The sequence below is a fragment of the Marmota flaviventris genome, chromosome X (assembly GCF_047511675.1).
Source record: "Marmota flaviventris isolate mMarFla1 chromosome X, mMarFla1.hap1, whole genome shotgun sequence".
NCBI lineage: Eukaryota > Metazoa > Chordata > Mammalia > Rodentia > Sciuridae > Marmota > Marmota flaviventris.
The window spans coordinates 52,977,969-53,001,456 of record NC_092518.1 but is presented as its reverse complement, the minus strand read 5'-3'; the positions used below and the strand labels follow the sequence as shown (position 1 = coordinate 53,001,456).

At 35.1% G+C, this 23,488-nt stretch overlaps 1 protein-coding gene across 1 annotated transcript in view; it reads right to left on the bottom strand.

Moving 5' to 3' along the window:
• Positions 1–1,379: 1,379 nt before the first annotated feature.
• Zdhhc15 (zinc finger DHHC-type palmitoyltransferase 15) overlaps positions 1,380–23,488 on the bottom strand; it is a 104,879-nt gene continuing 82,770 nt past the window's right edge. The window contains exons 11-12 of the mRNA XM_027922975.2: positions 15,951–16,028; positions 1,380–5,480 (exon numbers count right to left, since the gene is read on the bottom strand). Coding sequence (XP_027778776.1) covers positions 15,982–16,028 — 47 coding nt within the window. The 3' untranslated portion in view covers positions 1,380–5,480; positions 15,951–15,981. The remainder of the gene's footprint in view (positions 5,481–15,950; positions 16,029–23,488) is intronic.

Genomic DNA, 23,488 nt, shown 5'->3' with positions numbered 1-23,488 from the left:
AGTTGTTCTTTGTTTCTAGTATGATAGGAATGTCTTTTTTACATTGTGTTTGTGATGCAAATTAAAGCTGTTTGTAGCTGATGCAGTAGAATATATTAAAAAGGATGTTCAACAGAGATATTTGAGATTTCTACCTAAGACAAAGTAAGCACTTTTTTTTTTATAAGCTTAACTGGAATAAAAGATTTTCTTTTAGGTTTTGTGTTAAGCCTGACCTCTATGGGTTTGGCCTCTCTTAAGTGATTTAAGTTCTCCATTATTATTTTGTCAGATAGTCACAGATGACTTTTCTAAACTTTGGTTTTCAATATTTTGCATTTCTAATGACTTCTGCCTTCTTGGCTGGCTAATTGGGGGAATTTCTCCATTTTGTCTGTAAAGGACTTTTGTGCAAATAATACATCTTTTGCAGGAAACCTTATTTGGGGATTACTTACTGAGGGTATTTTCAAATATTTCTCTGAGAGTAATGTATGATTTAGAGGCAAGTGGGCCAGAATGTTCTTTTCTCAGGATCATTGTATGTTTTTTCAGGTGACATGCATCTACATAAATAGTAAACATAATTTTTGGTGTTATAAAAGCAAACCAGGAGCTAGGGCTGTGGCTCAGAGGTAGCTCACATGCCTGGAATGTGTGAGGCACTGGGTTCGATTCTCAGCACCACATAAAAATAAATAAATTAATTAAATGAAGTTCTATCAACAATTGAAAATATATATAATATGTATTTATTAAAAAAAGCAAACCAGAGCCAGGCACAGTAGTGCACACCTGTAATCCCAGCAGCTTGGGAGGCTGAGACAGGAGGATCGCGAGTTCAAAGCCAGCCTCAGCAAAAGCGAGGAGATAAGCAATGCAGTGAGACCCTGTCTCTAAATAAAATACAAAATAGGGCTTGGGTTGTGGCTCAGTGGTCAAGTGCCCCTAAATTCAATCCCTTGTAGCCCTCCCCCCAAAAAAAAAGCAAACCAGAGTTCACATCACCCTTAGATACCAAACAACAACTCCTTCTTTTTCTTTTTACTTCTCAACAATGACAGAGTGAAAGACAAAAATGTGTGAGACTGTGCAGAGACTGAATATGATTAAATGTCATTAGACTGGTCAGCTTTCTATGTAAAAGCCATTGCTGTTAATTTTCCAACTCACATTCATGTGGGAACGAAGAGAGAAATACTGAACACATGGGACTGGGTGTTCAGAAGATGAGATGTTACAGAAGAGTCTATATACCACACATGCCAATCAGCCTGGGAGTGAATAATCTTCACTATACACCATGACATGAGATGTATACGCTTCCATTGGAGCAGTCTAAAACTTCAGGCTTTGCCAACGTTGTTTAACAAAACCATAACATAGAAAAGAAACAAAAATTTTATGCATATACTTTTAATAAGGACATAGGAAGATAAAGCTAGACAGCATTTGTCAGTATTTCTGCAGCAAGACACATGGTTTTAAGAATACTATATACAATCACTTTGAACAGATTGGTGGAAAAAAGGATTTGTAGCAAATTGGCAACTTGAGCTTAACTGCTGAGGTCCCCAGTGCCTTTCTTTTTCTGGTTCTCCAATACATTTCACATATTACCAAGACCCAGTCCCAGCTTTCCTGCTGTGTTCCTTTGCTGATTTAGCCAGCAGGGTGAAAGCAATTATTCCTTGAATGCATCTTATCTTATTGTTTTTTTCCCTTTAATGCCACTCCCTACTAAGAATCTATTTCCTGATATATTGAATCCATTGTATGTTTTAACTCATTCTGCTGATGGCTGTGTACCAGGCTGCTCCAAAGAACACATTTAATGATTTTGAACACTGTGCAGGACACAGCTCTAGCCCTTTTGGGGAAGTAAACAAGTCATGGGTTGCATGCTATTAGGAGCCACCCATTCATTATTATATTACATAATAGTCACATGCAAAAGACTACAGTTTAATATGGCACATTGCAGCTATGGTTAAATTTGGATGTACCATGCCTCATCAACCATTTCCTACTGATTGGATGGAGCTCATGAATTTTCTGAGAACATGGGACTTGTGAAAGGGTCTGACAATCTTGTTAGATATTCTCTGTGCCTCTGCATAGAACTTGTCTTTTACACCAACTGAGTCTCAGCCACTGTGAAAGTGAGGTTTTAGAATGTATATATGAAATGTTCTTTACTTTCTGTGATTATTAGACATGTTTTTAGAAGTAGAATCACTCCTTTAAGGTATTTGCTCCTGATGACCAGGCAGCCTGCTTTGGAAGGAGTGTGTGTGAGTGTGAGTGTGTGTGTGTGTGTGTGTGTGTACGTGTTTATGTAGATATGTGTGATTGGAGATGAAAGAGAAACTCTTTGATACTGTCATATTCTTATGAATTGGGGCTTTGTTAAATTTCAGGTATACATTAAATTAATGTATAATCAATATTCTTAAAACATACCTGCTAGCATGTGCTTAAATCTCCATTAACCTCAATGTCTACACTTCATGTAATTTGGCATAAACATGGGGGCGCACATTATTTTCCCTGGTGAAGCAGCCCTGAAACTGGGCCTTATGGATGCCATAGGAGATTATGACACTGGCTGATGCCATGTCACATGGGGCCAATGGGGGAAAGAGGCACATAGTGCATTAGAAAATAGGAGTTATATAAATTGCTTACTTAAGATTTCGGACAAAGTGCAACTCTTCTGGAATGTACTTCTGTCCTAATTGCTCTAAGCTGTTCCATGGTGATTTCAGTGCTACGAAGCCAAATCACTCTGTGTATTGGACATGATGACTGTGAGCACATCCATGTGCTTTTGGGAAGCATTTCATCTATTTTACATTTATTTTCCCCTATTGTGGAACAATAATTTACATTATCTTTCCAAAGACATTGTTGAACAAATGGAAGAACATTAACAAAATTCTCTAAGCTATGCAATAAAAAAATCAGCAATGAAAGTAAAGAAGAAAGAATGGAGCATCTTGGTTTGCTTAGAAATACTGTCATGGTTAAACTTTTCATTCCAGTCCTGCAATTAAAGACATATAAGAGCACTAGGAAGTTAACATAGCACCTTTTGGCTGTAGGATCTTAACAATGTGTATCTTCATTTTGCAAATGGGGGAGAAGAGTACCAGAAATTGGAAAATGAGATCCCACAGAGGATATTGGGCAGGACTCCAAGGAAAGAAAGCAAAGGAGCAAGGTCAGCATGTGCTAATTATTAAACAAAAAACTGTCTTCTTGATCAATAATCAACCAGATATTTGACTAAGTACAGTATTCAATACCCTTATGATCTACAAATAGGGATAATATCAGAGTCTATGAACTAGTGGGATCAAGGTGCTAACATAGGAATAAGGTTTCTTTTTTTCTCAAGCCTTCAGGTAAAACCCTGAATCATTTGGCCTTCTGAAGACATTAAATAGTCAGTTTTGCATTATAGCTCCCCTGAGCTTTACCCTTCCAGAGGTTCCCTGTAGTTTACTGTCTTTTGTGACCTGATTTCTGTGAGAGCTGAGTGCTAATACAATCAATGCTTCAAAGAAGTTCTTGTTGCCTTTCCTGACTCTAAATCATAGAAAGTAGCTGCTCTGCCTAAACTCTTGGCAGAAGATGACAGACAGGAAAGGGGAAGATTGCTTTGAGGCCCACTGTACTCCATTTAATATTACATTTGTATAGGAATAGAAGGCAAACTTGTCCATCATAAAACCATGTGGATGGCCCAATAAGCTTTCAAGAGAAACCTAAGCAATAAAAGTGTTCTAGAAGAGCGGAAAGGGAAAAACCTTCCCATCTGAACATGTAAGATCTCATCATGAAATCTAGCGTGCATAGTCTTCTGGGCTGCTTCATAGCTTCTGAGTTTAAGAAACAGACCCTGGCCCCTGGCCCAAATAGATTTAATAATGCCTAGTATTCTCAAATGAAACGCTGACCACAATCCATTTATTTTATGCTAAAAATCTCACTTTGGTCAAAATTACAGAGGGGGTCCAAATTAACAGGTTCTGTCATTGCTTTATGTAGCTGAATTGCTCACTGTCTCAGTTGCATTAGTGCCTCAACACTGATTTATTTGTAATAGGCAACTCTATTTTTTAACTGAAAAAGATTTCAGGGAGGATAATTTAGTGAACTTAACCATCCCACAAGGAGCTCAATTCCTTGATATCTGTAAGATGCCTCTAACTCCCACTGATCTCTATAAGAGTTGGGGCTTTTATTGTCAGCAGCTGGACACTAGAGTGCTGGTTGAAAAATGAAAAACATCAATACTCTTAGGTATTATTATTATAAAGAAGCAGCATTAGTGTCCATACTCATTGATTCAGGCACTAGGACTGAAAGAAAGGCTGATTATAAATAAATGGGGAAATGGATATAAACTATCTTAATGGCTGAGCTACCACTGAGGCTTTAAAAAAAGGGGATTGGCATATTACTGTTCAGTTATCACTATCTGTACATTAACCCCTGCTGTGAAAATACAGATCTTTAGTTAATCCTCAGGCTAATGTCAGCTGTGAAACTTCACCCTTTGAACAGTATTGTAATTAAACCTGAAAATCACCCTAAAACCCTTTACAAAACCGATGGCCCATAACTTAGGCTGCTTATAATTTTTCTTTCATCATAACAGTACTTTATAAAAGCTAAAATAAAACTAGAGAGCAGAGAAATGAATAAAAGTAATTGGAGAATTTTACCATAGCCTGACATTAACACTCTTTAAAACACTAATTCTTATGTTTCATAAAGTGGAAGTCTGATCTGATCTAATCTGATCTGATCTGATCTTTTCTATTAGCTGTGGTGCTTCCAGGAACCTCTGTGACAGAGAACAGGTTTTACATTATTGTTTGATTCTCAATTTGAGGACCTTGATCATAGTGTATTGAATCTCCCTCTCAAATTTGAGACATTTGATATATGGATGATTCAAAGCTCAGCAAATATTGAAATTGCTATTTAGGGAAAAGGCATGATTAATAAATCCTCAGGCTTTTTAAACCTTGAATTTTACAACTTTAGAGCAGAATTTTGTATAGATATGCTGCACATATACATGTTTATAAAGGCACATGCACCAAGCAGCCAATGTATGCTGATTGCCCCCAATACCAAAAAGACCCTTGTAGATATAACTAATAGTTTTTCTGGGGGAATTAAGGATTCCAAAGAAGGCATCTGAATTCCCTTTTACCTGACAAGATGAATGTAAAGATATATATCTTATATTTAGGCTTTCGTCAATTGGGAGAGGATAGGAAAGGAAGAAAAACTGGCTTGAAGTTATTGTTACCAACTGCAGAGCAGTCAGTAAATTAAATAATTTGTAAAGTCCTGAAACATCTGCACAGCAAGTATTTGATGGAATGCTTTCAAACTGTGAAGCTTTAAATCCAACATGGTGGCTTATTTTGAGAATGGTTCCCAATATTGAACTCTGTAAGCCTCATGAGAGATGGTGAGTCCTGGGAATAAAAAGAAGAAATTCATAGGTGAGCTGAACAACAGTAAAATTTCACATGGAAACACCCATTTAACAATAATATGTAACTGTTAAAATTATGTTTATGAAGAATATGGAATGTACTGGAAAATGTAAATTGAAAAGGATGAAATGCAAAATTAAATACATAAATTAGAGTTATTTTAACCCCCAAATTGGATGTGGAATAAAAGTCTGAGAAAATTCACTAAATTGTTGTAAGTGGTTGACTCATGGGTAACATATTTTTATATTCTCTACTGTCTACTTGGATTTTTTCATATTTTCTTTAGAAAATATGTAATAATTTGTTAATTCAAAATGCTTATTTTTGAAATCTACAAGGAAATAACATGAGCTTTGAAATTGAGCAGTTCCAAATTAGAATTCTAGCTTTGTCACTTGTTAAGTTGGTGACTCTAGATAAATTGTGTAAATGGACCTTAGTTTTCTCATCTGTAAAATTAACATAATAAAATCAGACTAAAGGAATAGAATACAGGATATCCTCAAGTAGCTATTTTTAGTATAAGCTTTCTGGAAAACAATTCAACCATATACACTGAGTCTTAAAAAGTTCATAACATAAATTTGCTTCTAGGATCCTATCTTACAGAAATGGTTATAAATGAGGGGAACAGATTTCTGTTCTGTCTTATCATAATACTGGAAAATTAAATAAAATAAAATAAATAAAAATTAAATAAAACCTCAATGTTGGACAGCAGAGAAATGGTTAAATAAAAATTGTTGCTTGATATAACTGAAAAATTACTTTTGGTGTAACTGAAAACAACAGAATTCAAAACAGAACACAATATGGTCTCAATGTTTAAAATATATCAATAGAGCCAGGGGTGGAAGTGCACCCCCACCAACTTGGAAGTCTAAAGCAAGAGGATCACAAGTTTGAGGCTAGCCTCAGCAACTCAGTGAGGCTCCAAGCAACTTTGTCTCAAAATTAAAAAAATAAAAGGACTGGGAATGTAAATCAGTAGTTAAGCAACCCCAGATTCAATCCCTCATATATAAATATCTCCACAGAAAATACTGGAAAGGATACAAAAAAATGTTAACAAGTTATCTTTAGGTGGTAGGGTTATACGTGATTTTTTTCATAGTTTTTTTCTTTTTCAAGTATCCTTAATATACTTTTAGAATTAATTCAAGCATATTATTATTTTCTGGTTATAAAAGCAATACACTTCATCATAGAATACGTGGAAAATATAGAAAGAGAAAAAGAAGAATAGTGACCTCTAATCTTATAGACTGTTGCCCATCTTCTCTCCTCATCCATTAATCCAGTAAATGTTTACTGAATACTTACCCCATGCCATGCATTTAGCTGATACTAAAATGTCAACAAGACATAATCATTGCCTTCAAGGAGTGTACAATTCATTGTGGACAGCAGATAGGCAAATAGACTATTACAACACAAAACAAAAGTCTCTTGTAACAGTATTATGATAGCATCCAGAAGGGATATATAGTTTAGTTGTGGGAGTTACTCAGTGATATCCTAAATAAGTGATGTGGAATGTGAAACCAGAGGATAAATATTATTTAGCCAGCTGAAGTAGAGCTGGGGTGGAAAATGTGGGAGTTGTCAAGAAAGAATCGCAGTCATGCAAAATAGTAGGGGCATGTTTGAGAGACTGAACAAAGTACAGTATGGTTTAAGCATATAGTTTGAGGATAGGACTGGTGGAGAGGAAACTTCAAGGTTGAGAATAATGAGAGATAAGCCTGGAGATAGGAGTATGGGCTGGATCATGAAAGGAGTTGTAAACCATGTTAAAGAGTTCAGACTATTCAAAGACCAGTAAGAAAAGCTACTAAAAAGATTGAGCTTTTCACCATTGTAGTTATAATACAAAGAATGGACTAGAAGGGGACAAGACTGGAGACAGACCAGTGAAGAGGCTATTGAAGTAATACAGGTGACATATGATCTAGCGGTCATGATAATTAAAATAGAGGAAAGTGCACAGCTTCCAAAAATATTTAGAAATTGTAATCAATGCACCTTGGTGATTAATCAGAGAAGGGATGAGGTGAAGCAGAGAGAACAAAAATGGGAAATTGATTTTTTGTTTTTGGAGGGAGTAAGGTTATTCAGATCTGGAGCTCAGGAGAGAGTTCTGGGCTGGAGATGCATATTCAGTAATCAGTATATATACAGTCTTTAGCCAAGAAATGACAAAAGGAATAAGTAGATTTATGTGATGGTCAGGAGAAAGCCTACAAAGTTCGGGACGACATTGTTTTAGGAGATTTCTGATGGTAGAGGGGAGGAAGGAGGGTATAAGAAGTTTGTGTTTGAGAGAAGGTTTTTTCTTTTTTTTTGCAGTGCTGGGATCAAACCTAGGGCCTCTTTCTTGTCAGGCAAATGTTCTTCTAGTACTGAGCTATACCACCCATCCTGATTTAATTTTTTAATTTTAAATTTTAAATGCAATAAAATTAACTTTTGTTTGGTCTACAATTCTGTGAACTTTTACACATGCATAGAATCTTGTAACTGTCATCACAGAATGCAGAGCCTCCCCTCACTCCTAACCCTGGCAACCACTGACGTGTTTTCTCTCCCTATATTTTTGCCTTTTCCAAAATGTCATATGAATGGAATCATGCAGTATTGTAGCCTTTTGAGACTGAGTTTTTTTTCACTTAGCATAATGCATTTGAGATTCATCTATGTTGTTGCAAGCATTAATAGTTCATTCTTTTTTATTGCTGAGTAGTATAGTTTGTTTACCCACTCAAAAAGACTTGTTTTCCAGCTTTAGACTTTTGTGAGTATAGGTGCTATCAATATTCATATGCAAACTTTTCTGTAAATATACGGTTTCACTTCTTTAGGGGAAATATTTAGTAATAGGATTACTGAGTCATATAGTGTTTAATTTTACGAGAAACTGCCAAATTGATTTTCAGAATAACTTCACAATTTTGCATTCCCAATAGTAATGCATGAGATTGAATTTTTCTGCGTCCCTATTAGCATTGGTATTATTGCAATATTTAAATTTTTTTCTCATTCTGGTATGGGTGTAATAGAATTTTCTTATGGTTTTAATTTGCATTTCCTAATAGCCAATGATGTTGAGCATCTTTTCTTGTGCTTATTTGCCATTTGTATATCTTCTCTGATGAAATGTGCATTTAAACACTTTGTGCATTTTTATTATGTTGGATTTTCTTACTTATATATAATGAGTTTTAGAGCACTTAACATATTATGGATATAGTGTTTTTATCATATATGTCTTTTGCAAATATTTTCTTCCAGTTAATGACTTATATTTGTATTTCCTTACTAGTGTTTTTCATACAACAAATGTTTTTAATTTTGTTGAAGTCCAATTTGTAATTTTTTTCTTTTATTGTCACACCTAAATCCTTTTTGCCTAACTCAAAGTGAAGAAGATTTTCTCCCGAGAGTTTAGTTTTACACTTCTATTTAGGTTCATGATCCATTTTGCATTAATTTCTGTATATGTTGAGGTGTATTTTGTGTGAGGATGTCCAGTTTTTCCAATACCATCTTTTGAAATGATTGTATATTCTCAATTGAACTGACATTACACATTTGTGTAAAAACCAATTGACCTTCTTTATGTGGGTCTATTTCTGTATTTTATTCTGTTCCATTAGTTTATGGGCCTAAACTTTTGCCAATGTCACACTGTTTTGAGTCCTGTAGCTTTATAATATGTCTAAATTGAATAGTTTTGAGTTCTCTGGTTTTGTTTTTCTTTTTTTTAATTGATTTTTTTTTTAAAAAAATAAATGACAGTGGAATGCACTACAATTCTTATTACACATATACAGCACAATTTTTTATATCTCTGGTTGGATATAAAGTATACAATTGACAAATTGACACCAATTTGTGTCTTCATACATGTACTTTGGATAATGATGTCTATCACATTCCTCCATCCTTGCTAATCCCCTGCCCCCTCCCTTTCCCTCCCATCCCTCTGCCCCATCTAGAATTTGTCTATTCCTCCCATGCTCCTCCTCCCTACCCCAGTATGAGTCAGCCTCCTTATATCAGAGAAAACATTTGACATTTGTTTTTTTTTTATTTTTTTTTGACATTTGTTTTTTTTTTGGATTAGCTAACTTCACTTTGCATTATCTTCTCCAACTGCATCCATTTACCTGCAAATGTCATGATTTTATTTTCTTTTATCGCTGAGTAAAATTCCAGTGTGTGTACATATGCCACATGTTTTTATCCAGACATCTACTGAAGGGCATCTAGGTTGGCTCCACAGTTGTTTTTCTTTTTTTTTTTTTAACACAGTGTCATTTTTAATACCTTTATTTTGTTTATTTTTAAATTTATTTTTATGTGGTTCTGGGGATCAAACCCAGTGCCTCACATGTGCTAGGCAAGTGCTATATCACTGAGCCACAACCCTAGCCCTTGTTTTTCTTCTTTAGAATTGTTTTGACTATTCTAGTTCTTTTGCTTTTCCATATACATTTTAGAATAGGTTTGTCCATACTTATAAAAAACCTTGCTAGAATTTTAATTGGGATCTAATTAGATCTTCATGTCAATTTGGAGAGAATTAATCTCTCTTTTTTTTTGAGATGGAGTTTCACAATATTTTCTGGGCTACTGTCAAACTCATAGGTTCAAGCCATTCTCCGGCCTCAACCTTCCAAGTAGTTGGGACTACAGGTGTACACCTTTGTGCCCAACTAACAACTGAAAACTATTTGAGTCTTCTCGCTCATGAATATGGTATGTCTTTCCATTTATTTGGGTCTTCTTTGGTTTCTTTCATTAGTGTTTTGTAGATTTTAGCATGCAGATCCTATATAAGATTTGTTATATTTATGTCTAGTTATTTAACTTTTTTGGAGTACTGTGTTTTTAATCTTAGATTCACAGCTGTAAATTGCTAATATATAAAAACATAATAGATATTTGAGTGTTGGTCTTGTGTGCTGTAAATTTGCTAAGCTCACTTATTAGTTATAGTAGTTTTGTAGATTCTTTGAATTATCTACATATACAATCATGTCATCTGCAAACAAAGATATATAACTTCTTTCTTTCCAACTGGAATATCTTTTATTTCTTTAGCATTATTGCATATGTTAGGACTTTCATTATAATACAGGACAAGAATAATATGAAAGAATAGATGAAGCTATGGCTAATGGAGAACAGAAGTACCACCTGTGGTTATATAGTATTTAAATAATAAGTAGTTAAGAATTACCTAAGTAAGTAAATAACGAAGACTTATCAGGTCAGTTGAGGCTAGAGGCCACACATCTGTAATCTCAGTCATGATATTTGCAATCAGTAGCAATCAATATTTATAATGCATTTTTTGTGGTAGTTTTCAACAGCCTGGGTGTAGGAGTGGAGAAGAGAGACAGATGGATTGAATCTGGAATTTGGGTTTTTGCTGACTAGGGCAATGAATTTAGTGGCATAAGAATATTAGCAAGAGAATTTGAAATGCCTAGGCTTGATGAAGATGTAGGTAACTCATATCAAAATTTTGTCTTTACTTATATTTTTGGCATATTTCCTTTCAATGGTTTTCTATATATATATAGATGTATTTTATATTTAAAAGTTTTAAATTAAAATGTAATTTTATAAAGTTTTCAAGGCACATTCCTGTTGGAACCTGTATTTTTTTTGTTGCCAAATATATTTCATTGTATGGGTATATCTCATTTTATTTATCTACTTATCAGTAGATGGACACTTGGGTTGTTTCTACTTTTTGAACAAAATGAATAATCTTATGAATATTTATATAAAAATTTCTGTGGATGTATGTTTTCATTTTTCTTGGTTATATATCTAGGAGGTTTTTTTGTGTGTGTGGTGCTGGGGATTGAACCCAGGGCCTTGTGCATGTGAGGCAAGCACTCTACCAACTGAGCTATATCCCTAGCCCTAGGAATAGAATTATTGGGTCATTTGGTAATTATATATTTAACATCTCAAGGAACTGCCAAAATGTTTTCAAGAATGACTACACCATTTTACTTTCCCAGCAGCAATGTATCAGGGTTTTGACTTCTTCACATCCTCACCAAAATTGTTTTCATCTATCTTTTTCATTGTAACTACACCAAGTGGATGTTAATTGATATCTCATTGTGGTTTTAATTTCCGTTTCCCTAATGGCGAATGATGTTGAACATTTTTTCATGTGTTTAGTGGTTGTTTGTTCATTTGTATATCTTCTTTGGCAAAATATCTGTTTAAGTTCTTTGTCCAGTTTAAAAATTGGGTTATTTTCCTTTAATTATTGAATTGTATGTGTTATTCATATGTTCTGCATTCAAGTCTCATCAGATATTTGACTTATGAATGTTTTCTCCCCAACACCACTTATTTTATGTTACTATTTATATGAAGTGTACAAAATAGGCAAATCCATAGTGATAGAAAGTAGACTAGCAACTGCTTAGGGGTGGGAATGGTGAGAATGGGGAGTGGCTGCTTATTTGTATGGGGATTCTTTTTGGGGTAAGAAATGTTCTAAAATTGATTTTTGTTATGGTGAATATACTAAAAGGCACTGAATTATAAATGTTCAAATTATATAGTATGAGAATTATATCTCAATAAAACTGACAAAAAATATCACTATTTATTTATTTATTTGGTACTGGGGATTGAACTCAGGCATGTTCTACCACTGAGCTACATTTCCAGTCCTTTTTGACTTCTTATTTTGAGACAGGGTCTTACAAGTTGCTGAGGCTGACCTCAAACTTGTGATTCTCTTGCCTTGGTCTCCCAAGTTGCTGGGATGACATGAATGTACCACCTAGGCCTGGGTAAAATTATACTTTTGAATTTGGGGTTGGGGTGGAGTTCGTGGTAGCATGTGCAAGATCCTGGGTTCAATTTCTAACACCATGTAAAAATGAAATTAAGCTGCATTCACACAGCTTTTTCATAGTCTTATTAATTATTCTTTAAATAATTATTTTAATAGTCACACAATTTTTCTTCAGAATGATGTACCAATATATTTCACCATTCCTCTATTGCTAGATACTTAGTTTTGCTTCAAAATTTCTACCATTATAATAAATTGATGATAAATAATTGTGCAGAGCTCAGATTATTTCATTAAAATACATTCCTAAAATGAATTAGACAAAATTATGCTCTGTGAATGTATATGCACAGTGAATTCCACTTTTATGTATATCTATAAAGCACCAATTAAAACAAATAGATAAATAAATAGAAGGAAGACCATTAGCAGAGGAAGGGGAATTGGGGGAGGGAGGAGGTGTTGGAAAAAGGAGGCACCTGGGACTTAAATGGAGCAAATTAAATTTCACACATGTATGATTATGCCAAAATGAACTCAACTATTATGTATAACTAGAATGCACAAATAAAAGCATAAAATACATTCCTAAAATGGAATTAGTTACTAGATAAAATTGTAAGAACAATTTAAGGCTTTTATACATGTCACCAAATTACTCTAAAAAAATGATCTATGTATTTAAACTTACATCAGTAGTGTAAAATAACATCTATTTCAACATGTCTTTGCCAATACTAGGTACCACAATTTGTAAGTACTGGCTGATTTAATAGACAAAAATTGCTATTTTAGGTTATTTTAATTTGTATTCTTTTATGGTGAAGTTGAACAATTCTCACGCATCTTCATTTTAATTCATATGTTACTGATTTTTCATATCTTTTGTCCATTTTCTAACATTGCTTACTGATTTACAACAGCTTTCTAATTTATGGATGTTTAATTTTGTGCACTGTATATTCTGCAAATGTTTTTATGAGTTTGCCTTTTCATTTTGAAAAAAAATCATCTAGAATCAGTGCATTTTTTGTGTAAAAATATGGCAATAATTTCTTTTTATACACAAAAATTTGAGACAAAATGAAAATAAAGTCAGCGTTTGTTAACTCTAAATGGCAAGCACATATGTAAATCATCATTCTATCCTTCATTCTTTAACTAAAATATGTTTCAAAATAAAATAAAGGAAAATATATAGACATTTAATAATTTGAACATATATAACTATTCACCTGTTCTGTTCATAGACATTAAAGTTGTTTTAGTTTGGAGTTTTTATAAATATCACTGTAATAATTATTTATATATTTTGTTTTTATTTTTATTATAATAATTATTATTATTTGTGGTGCTGGGGATTGAACCTATGGCCTTGCACATGCAAGGCAAGCACTCTACTAACTGAGCTATACACTTCCAGTCCAACATTTAAAAAAAAAATTCTCCATTTCTTGATAAGTTTTAAAATGCTCCAATTCTTCCCTCCGGTGTGCCCAAACACTCTTTTATTATTATCAGAACATAACTTTGTGTTTTTTTTCTATAAACTAATTGGTTCAGTTAATTGGACAAATTGCCATGGAAAAGGTATGAAACATATAAAAATATATTTCATAGTTCAATATTCACTGAAGGTGTTCTGAAAAACGTAAGTGTTATATAGTAATATGAGTTTGGGAAACAATTTGTTCCACTTTGGGGGACTCACAATGTTCTGTAGCATGTTAAAAGTCCTGATAAATACTGCAATAAAGAAAAATGTCCATGATTTGCACAAAGGGAAGGATCCAACAGTTAAATTAGTTCAAGTGAATATTACAACCTCCTGTTGGTGAGTCACAAAATTCAGTAGCATATTGAAAGCTTTAAGAACTCCTACAAGAAAGACAACTCTCTCTCCGGCTGGGGTTGTGGCTCAGCGGTAGAGCGCTTTCCTAGCACTGCGATGCCCTGGGTTCGATCCTCAGCACCACATAAAAATAAATAAATAAATAAAGGTATTTGTGTACATCTACAACTAAAAAAAAATAAAATATTAAAAAGACAACTCTCTAACCCTTATATAGGGTTTTGTAGAATACCTTGATAACATACAAAAATCAGAAAAGAAGAGAGATGAGCACCATAGATAACTGAAATCTAGATACTACTAGCATATGAATTATCTTAGCTAAATATTAAACATTTCATCTAGGCTGTGGATAAGAAAGTAGATGGAATTCTTCCTTCTTTTTAATATTATTATTATCATTATTATTTGCTACCAGGGATTGAACCCAGAGGTGCTTTACCACTGAGCATATCCCTAGCCCTATTTATTTATTTAGAGGTAGGGTCTCCATAAGTTGCTTAGGGCCTTGAAAAATTGCTGAGGCTGGCCTTGAACTTGCAATCCTCTTGCCGCAGCCTCCCATGTCACTGGGATTACAGGTGTGCACCATCATGCCTGGCTTTAACCTTTAAAATTTTTTTAGTTGTATATGGACATAATACCTTTATTTATTTTTATGTGGTGCTGAGGATCGAACCCAGTTCCTCACACATGCAAGTTACAACCCCAGCCCCTTTAACCTTTGATTATGTGTGAAGATGGAGAGTAAGTAGCCCAAGTCAGATTTTTAAATGTAATGCCATCATGAAAAGAGCACAATTTGAGGTCAGCCCTGGGTTGAAATCCTAGGTGAGCTACTTATTAGCATGTAATCTCAGATAAGTAGTTTAACACCTCTCTGCACCTCATTTTTCTCATAAGTAAAATGGGAATAGTAATATTTGCCTCACAGAGTTAACATGAGGATTAAATGAGATAACACATACAAAGTACACAGCAAAATGACCGGCATATACAAAGTCTTATACAGTATCTTTACTTGTATATAGCTGACCTTCTGTAAGGGACAGAATTGAGACCTCAGAACCCACAGGCAGATTGACAGCCTTCTGAATAATTGATAACTTTTTCTTGAGAAAAGAATTGGAAATTTTACCAGATTAGAGTTTTGAGCTTCATGGTATTTCTATAACTAAAAATCTCCTTTTAATATTAAATTCCACTTGGTTTATTTACCTGTGAGTGCTGCAAAGAGAAGTCTGTTTAGCTTTTCACTAGGCTAAAGAGAATCCTGTGTGTAAAGCTGCCTGCCACTGATTAAAGATTAGTAGCATTTTAGGAGGGTTGGAGTGTAGGGAGGATGCTTTTTGCCTGTTAGTGGGTAAGAGTAGGTTATTAACTGACATAATGGAGTCAGGCAAAAGGAACCTATTTGTAACCCATATCATTTCAGAGGCCTGGAATGCACCGTGACAAGGTTTATAATTCACAGTATGAAAGTAGATAACCTGAATGGAATGTTTGGCTGTTTCAGTATCCCCTGGGGTCTTTTAGCACAAGTGACATAAGTGTGAGTTTGTAGGGAATAAAGGAGTCTTTTTCAGTACACTGCACAGAGAAATTATGTGTAGAACATCTGCTTATGTGCACAATGAGATTGAAGAATTTAACATTCTGTTTACCAGAATGAGAATTATTCCTTTTGTAGTTATGTTCCAAAGGCTACTTCTTAGCAGTCTGGTGGCCCTGAATGTGCTTCCCTAGAAATACTGACCTGTTTGAGAGATTCAGAAATGAGAAAACTGCTACGTTTCTGTTTCCACTGCAAGAGATGATGAGACTTCTGGATAATCTGTAAGATTGAAAAATAAAGGTGAGTGCTATGATTTGGATATGGTTTGAGTCTCTTCCTGAAAAGTTCATGTGTTAGAAGCTTGATCCTTGGTGTGGCAGTGTTGAGGTGGTAACCCTTTAAGAGACAGTGCCTGGTGGAAGCTGATTAGGTCATTGGGGGGTGCCACACTCAGAAGGCAATATTGTAGTTATCACTACCTGGTTAGTTCTTATAAAAGCAGGTTATTATAAAGCAAGACCACGCCATGTGTTTGGCCCCTTCTACATGTGGCCACTTCCTTTTCTGTTTCTCTACCATGTTGTGATGGAGCTAGTGGGGCTTTGCCAGAATGCTGTTCTCATGATGTTTGGACTCTCCAGCCATCAGAATTTTGAGTCAAATAAACCTCTTTTGTTTATAAAGTACTTACCCTCAATTATTTTCTTATAGCAACAGAAAATAGAATAAGACAGTGATCAAATGCCCCCGTGTCTCATTTGGGTAGCTATTCATTCAATGGCATTTTTTCTTCTTATCTACTCTGGAGACAGCAAATATCTACAAATATTTACAGACTGGTGTTCTACATGGGAGCATTTGTAAACAGTCCAGCTATTCACATTCCAAGAGCAATCAGCCTTCTATACTATGAACTAAGATTACTTTATTTATCAGCATTATCTGATCCATAATAATGACTGGTATTTGACTTAAATAGCTGTGATGACAGCTCAACATCATCTGACTTTAATGGAATGTTTTGGGTCTCCCTACTCACAAAATTACCCTATCTTGCTGTTATTCCATTGGACATAATTGAGATAGCTATTATAGTACTTTAGGTGTTGGTATATTTCTAAAAAGGAGTGAGGTTTCTAGAAAATAAGAGTCCCCAGATTAACAAGTAACATCATTTGTGGTACAAATGTTTTTGTTTCTGACCTCCAGCTTTTTGGAAGAGCAAAATACACTCTGAATCAGCAGCTTAATGCATGGATAATCACTTTCTTCATACACTCAGCATAATAATGTACTTGGCACTTGGAGATAAAAAAAAATTGACAGTGGTCATCCCCTACAGTTTCTGCCTGGTATATTTTCTTTTATGAAATTAGTGTGTCATCCAGAGTACTTCCATAACTGGGAGATCTCTGAAGACTCAGGGCCAAGCAGTCAGGGTGGGTTACCTTTGCCATGGCAGGTTAACAAACCCTCATGCCAGTGAGTTAACTAGGAAAATTCCAAACACAAGGCTGCTTTCTTCTAGGAATAGTGGAAAAGTAAAAATGCTTCTGAGAATGTTTTTCCTTTGAATCATGATCCCATGGTAGGCACAATATTCTGTGTTGTCTGGAATCCCAGCCTCATAGTATTCTTGCTATTGAATCTGAACAGAAAACAGCTGTAGTGACCAGGTCTTCAGTGATGGACATAGAGAATAACTCATATTTGTACAACAAAGGGAAACAGAGGCAGAAAGTGTTTAAGGATGCAACTCATCTCACCTATCCAACATTTCTACCAAGAAGGCAATTGACAGAGGAAAAGACAATTCTGGAAGTATAACAAATTTCTTTGCCTTGCTGCTTCTGAGAAGTGATGTTAATCCTTTTGATGCTTACTCCTTGAAAATGGTTGGTTGTCTCAATATTTTTAGGTGTGGTTGGCAAAAATGAACCTTTCCAGAACAGATTTTTAGGATTCTGCTAAGTGGATTTTTTTTACTTTTTTTCCATTGCAAGTCACAATTTTATTTGGCACAAAACATTTCCACCATGCAGTTATTTGAATTAAAATCATGTGCTTTCAGACATTGATATTTGTGCTGAAAAACATGATTACCAATTTCCTTCATTGTTTTACTCCCAGGGTAAGATTAAGGTAAGGCTGCATAGGTAGGCTCACCTGGTAAGAACCAAATTGAGAAAATGCAGATACTTAAAATAAAATAAGGTTCTTCATAACAAAAGACAAATGAACAATCTAGGAAGTCAATTCACCCTCTCTTTTTTTGCCATCTGCACTTATACTACTTCCCCATCCCACCTGCTTTTGCTGCCTATGCAGTAGTGATTTCACCATTATTCAATGGGTGAGTACTTGAATCAAGGATGATATCATTTTAGTCTTCTTGAATGCTGACGCTTGCCTTGTTTTTTTTTCCTGTTTGTCCTAGATCTCCTCCATTTCTTTAACATTCTAGGTTCCTAATAAACCCTTGATTCTATGTAAAGTGACTATGACAGCATATTTACATTTCTTTCTAGCCAGTGGTTCTCAAAGATTGGGAAGAGTAGAGAAAAGGATGCAATGTGGAGTCTGGAAGAACTTGCACTGTGCTGTGACAACTTCATGACCTTACATAAATCATAAACCAGACTCAGTTATTTTTTAATCTATAAAATAAGGCAATGATCTCTCATTTATATTATTTTTCATACCTACCATGAAATATGAGTGTTTGCTAATGTTCTATCTTTGAACCTCTGAATTTTTCTTTCATCATTCATTTCCTTGTCCACATAGATGCATGCCAATACTGCTTATATGATTCCCAATTTTTACTTTCTCTAATTTTATTCTCTCCTTTGATTTTCTCCTTCACCTTTCATGGGTTTATCTGCCATAATTCCTATAACTACCAACGACTTCCAGATCTCTCTAGTTGGTGGGACTATGTCCAGTTATTTAAAATGTCTCTTAGCTTTGATCCCTCCTCTCCATTTTTAGTGTTACAACTACTCATGAATCTATTACGACACACACTGGACTTCCTGCTGCTCTTTTTAGGTCTTATCTATCCAAATTGTAACTCATCATGCTTATCAGTACCTGAGTAATATTTCTCAAATTTATCTTTCATTATATCAATATTAACTCACGACCTTAACTTTAATAGCTATTTCCTTCATCAAGTCTACAAAGCCCTCCACCATGAGGTTTTATCTTACCTCTCTGAAGACTACTGCTCACAATGCACAATGCCTACCATGTGCTTCAGAATGGGTGGCCTCTTTAGTCTTCTTATCACATTCACATTGTACCTCTTACTTGAAGTGTCCTCTTAGCATCTATGTTAATGTTTTCCACCCTAATCACATTTAAGGAAGTCCTACCTCTTCCTTAAAACCTTACTTGTATTGACCATATCCTTTCCCTTTTTATTGATATAGTTTAAGCATCACTAACCATCAATCACACACCATATGTATCACACAGTGCTTAGTATAAGGCTAAGCCTACATTAGGTATGTAATTAATAGCATCACTTTTATAGAAATGCTCACAATCAAATGCATTGGACTTAAGGGCTTTTCTCATCTTTCCCTGCAATTGTGAATTTCTTGAGGGCAGAGGCCTCTTTTCACTTATCTTTATATCCCTCCATAGTACCATGTTTGATGTATCCCCTCGGAAGTGCCTTCTGACCTCAATGGTTAAAGACTTGCATTATTTCAGAGTTTATGACTGGACAATGCAGGTAAAACAGTAAAATGAACATCCATGATACTACTGCATGAAATGAGTTTTCTAGGAGCCAAGGGCATGGATACTCTCTTCTTATCTAGAGACCATGGGGATCATGTTACTTGCAGATTGCTTACTTACCCAAAGGAGTAGCCCCACCCTAACCTAGTATATTATGTTTGATCCTTTCAGGGATGAGACCTAGAATTACTACTCTTGAGCAAAGGCAAATGACAGGTGTGAGAATAGGTCGTTGATAGACTGGTGGCCAAATGCTAGATAGAGGTGATAAGGGGAGAAACTATGTGCATATAGAGAATATATGAATAAAATATTTGGTTTCAGGACACATGAGGTATATTAAAATGTAAGTTTACAATGTCCTTTAGTATATAATAGCATTCTTTTTTTAAAAAAGAAAACTGGGAATGGAATCACCATCATGGCATTTGCAGGTAAATGGATGGAGTTGGAAAAGATAATGATAAGTGAAGTTAGCCAATCCCCAAAAAACAAATGACAAATGTTTTCTGTGATTTAAGGATGCTGATTCATAATGGGGTTGGTGGGGAGCATGGGAGGATTAGATGAACTGTAGATAGGGCAGAGGGGAGGGAGGGAAAGGGAGGGGGTATGAAAGATAGTGGAATGAGATGGACATCATTACCCTAAGTACATATATGAAGACATGAACAGTGTGACTCTACTTTGTGTTACAAACAGAGATATGAAAAATTGTGCTCTGTATGTGCAATATGAATTGCAATGCATTCTGCTGTAATATATAACAAATTAAAATAAAATAAATATTAAAAACAAACTAAAAAATCAAATGATATGAATTGGAAACAAAGAAAGAAACTATTTGGTGAAAAATTACAGGTTGTGGTTATTTAACTTGACTACTGAATCCTGAGTATTAGATGGGCCCATAAAACATCACAGCTTAGGGCTGGGGCTGTAGCTCAGTGGTCGAGCACTTGCTTGGAACAAGTGAGGCACTGGGTTTGATACTCAGAACTGCATAAAAATAAATAAATAAAGATTCTGTGTTCATCTACAACTAAAAAAATATTTTTTAAAAATCACACCTTAGAGCTGAAGATAGCTTGGACACCATGGCATTGAAAATGAGGTCAGAGAGTAGAAGGTACTTTCCACAGTCTCAAGTCCAACCTAGTGGCAAAGCTGGGAAGTGTTTGCCATGTCAGAGCCCTATGTTTTTCCATTCTTTTATTTTTGGTGAAATAGTCACAGACACTGAGATAATTTATTTTGAATGGAACTTAAAAAGTCTATAAACAAAAAAAAAAGGAAATAGGCACAAAGGAGAGCTACTGGGTGGTACAGTGGTTAAGAGTTTGGACTCTGGAACCAGTATCTGTTGCATACTTAGTTGTATGACTTTGGGTTTCTCTGAATGTGAGTTTCCTCTTCTGTAGAATAGGGTTGTTTAATATTTACAGCTCACAAAGTGATTATGATTATTAAATATAACAAAGCCTGAAAATCATCTGGCACATAATAGTCATTAAACTAACAGCTGTGCCCTCTGATGAACCCAACTATCATTTTCTTTTTTCAAAATTTTTAATTTGTTCTTTTTAGTTATACTTGTTCTTTTTAGAATGTATTTTCACATATAATACACACATATAACTTCTCATTATTGTGGTTGTACATGAGGTGAAATTACACTGGTCGTGTATTCATATATGAAGATAGGAAAGTTATGTCCAATTCATTCTACTGTCTTTCCCATTCCCATCACCAACCTTCCCCTCACGCACCCACCACTCCCACCCCATCCATTCTGGTGAACCTCCCCTTCTCCTTCCCACCCGCCTATTGTGAGTCAGCATTCACATATCAGAGAGAACATTTGGCCTTCGTTTTTTTTTTGGGGGGGGGGAATTGGCTTATTTCACTTAGCATGATAGTCTCCAGTTCCATCCATTTACTGGCAAAGGCCACAATTGCATTCTTCTTTATGGCTGCTAACCATCATTTTCTATGTGCAACTGTGTTTTGCTGGGGTTGCAGAGAATAAGGAAATGCAGTTGACGAGCTCTTTGACTTCAGTGGGTTCCCATCTAGGACCCTATTGTACAAACTTTTACTAGAGCCAAACTATTTTCTTCCTGTCCCCCTCACTTAGTTTGGGGTCTTATTAATTACAACCAATGAATTTCCTCATATCTTCTGTCTCTTTCCTTGCCACCAATCCATATCCTATCTAATCATTAAGGCCCCAATTCTATCTACACTGTGACCAGCCTAGCCCATAGGAAATCACCCTTTCCCCCCCATTTAATTATCAATTTATTCTGAATTCCTATGTGGAAAGATGGAAAGAATTGACTAAAACTAAGGGCTTTTCCATAGCTGTCTGTACCTACTTCCATTATTCATGGGAATAAATAAGAGCAATTTGGTACCTAAGGAAGTATATTTTTGAGGCAGAAAACATGAATTTAAATTAGGACCCTAAGTTCTGTGGCAGCATTTAAAGTTCCTCAGGCATAATCATAGGTCTGATTAGGCCTGAAGAACTAAGTGATAAAGTAAGGTTTCCTTCAAGTAAGATTCAATGGCTATCTCTCACTGGGAGATGATTGCACAGAATATCACCCAAAGAGGCTTCTTCTAAACAACAAAGCTCTTAATGTGAAAGACTTCTTGTCTTTGAACCAGAGCTCTTGTATACAGGATGTACTCGAAGAGTTTGAGTTCTGAAGAAGAGAAGGGCTCTCACCAGTCCTCTCAGAAGGTCCAGGGATTAGAGCAATCTCAGCCCTATAATGAAAGTGTGCTTTGATAGGAGTATCATTTCATCATCTTCTGAAAATAGTATTTTTCTCAGATCAATCCCCTGCTCAGAAACCTTCAGAAATTCATCACCCACAGAATAAAGTTCTTAGTCTTGTATCCGAGGTCCTACCCAATTTAATATCAATTTACCGGCTGAGTCAATCTAAAAATCAGCTCATCTGGTCAATAACATATCCTGTATTGTGTTTTATTGGACAGCTTTTCAGGTATATGTCTTATCTCCCCAGATAAATGTAAGACCTTTGAGTTTAGAGACTGTACTGTTTAAAACCTGTAATGGGCTCAATGTTGTAACTTTAGCATGCTCTCAATAAATACTGCTTTATTTCTTCTGCTGTTCTTTCCAACAGGTGATTTGTCATGGCAGCAGAAACTATCAGATTAAAAATAAATCAAAAACCTGTTCTACATTGAGCAATAGTAATGGCTGTCAAACAAAGAAAGCTTTATCCAAATAAAGGAGTAGAAAATTAGCTACATATGAAACACTTCATATACTAGAAGATGAAATTATTATTTGTCTGGGTACGTGTTCAGCATTTGACAAGGAGGAGATTAATTCCTCCAAGTCCTAGTTATCATTAGCATCAGAAAGCTATATTGGCAAATTAAAGCAAATTTTGGTTTTGTTTTATAAAGATTTTTTACTTTATAAAATATACCTCTTGGGATATACTCTATTAAAAATTATCAAAGGAAATCAAAGAGTTCATATCTAGTCTCATTAGTTGGAGCTCAAAGCAGTTATGGCTAGTTAAGGAAAGTTCAGTTCTTTTACCACTAGATTCTTGTTTTTTAAAGAGAGAGAGAGAGAGGAGAGAGAGAGAATTTTTAATATTTATTTTTCAGTTTTTTGGTAGACACAACATCTTTATTTTATTTGTATGTGGTGCTGAGGATCGAACCCAGTGCCCTGCACATGCCAGGCGAGCATGCTACCGCTTGAGCCACATCCCCAGCCCAACCACTAGATTCTTTTGAAACGTTTTTCCTCTTATAGTTGATACACTGATATCGAATAAATAAAATATGTTGTGCATAATTATCACATACCCTGGGGCTTGATCCTGTCTTGGAACTCTTTACTGGATTCTCAAACTAGGATAATAGAAGCACTGGTGAGAAGGAGAAAAGGAACAGACTTTACAGTCTCTACTAGGAAATAAAGTAAGTCTAAT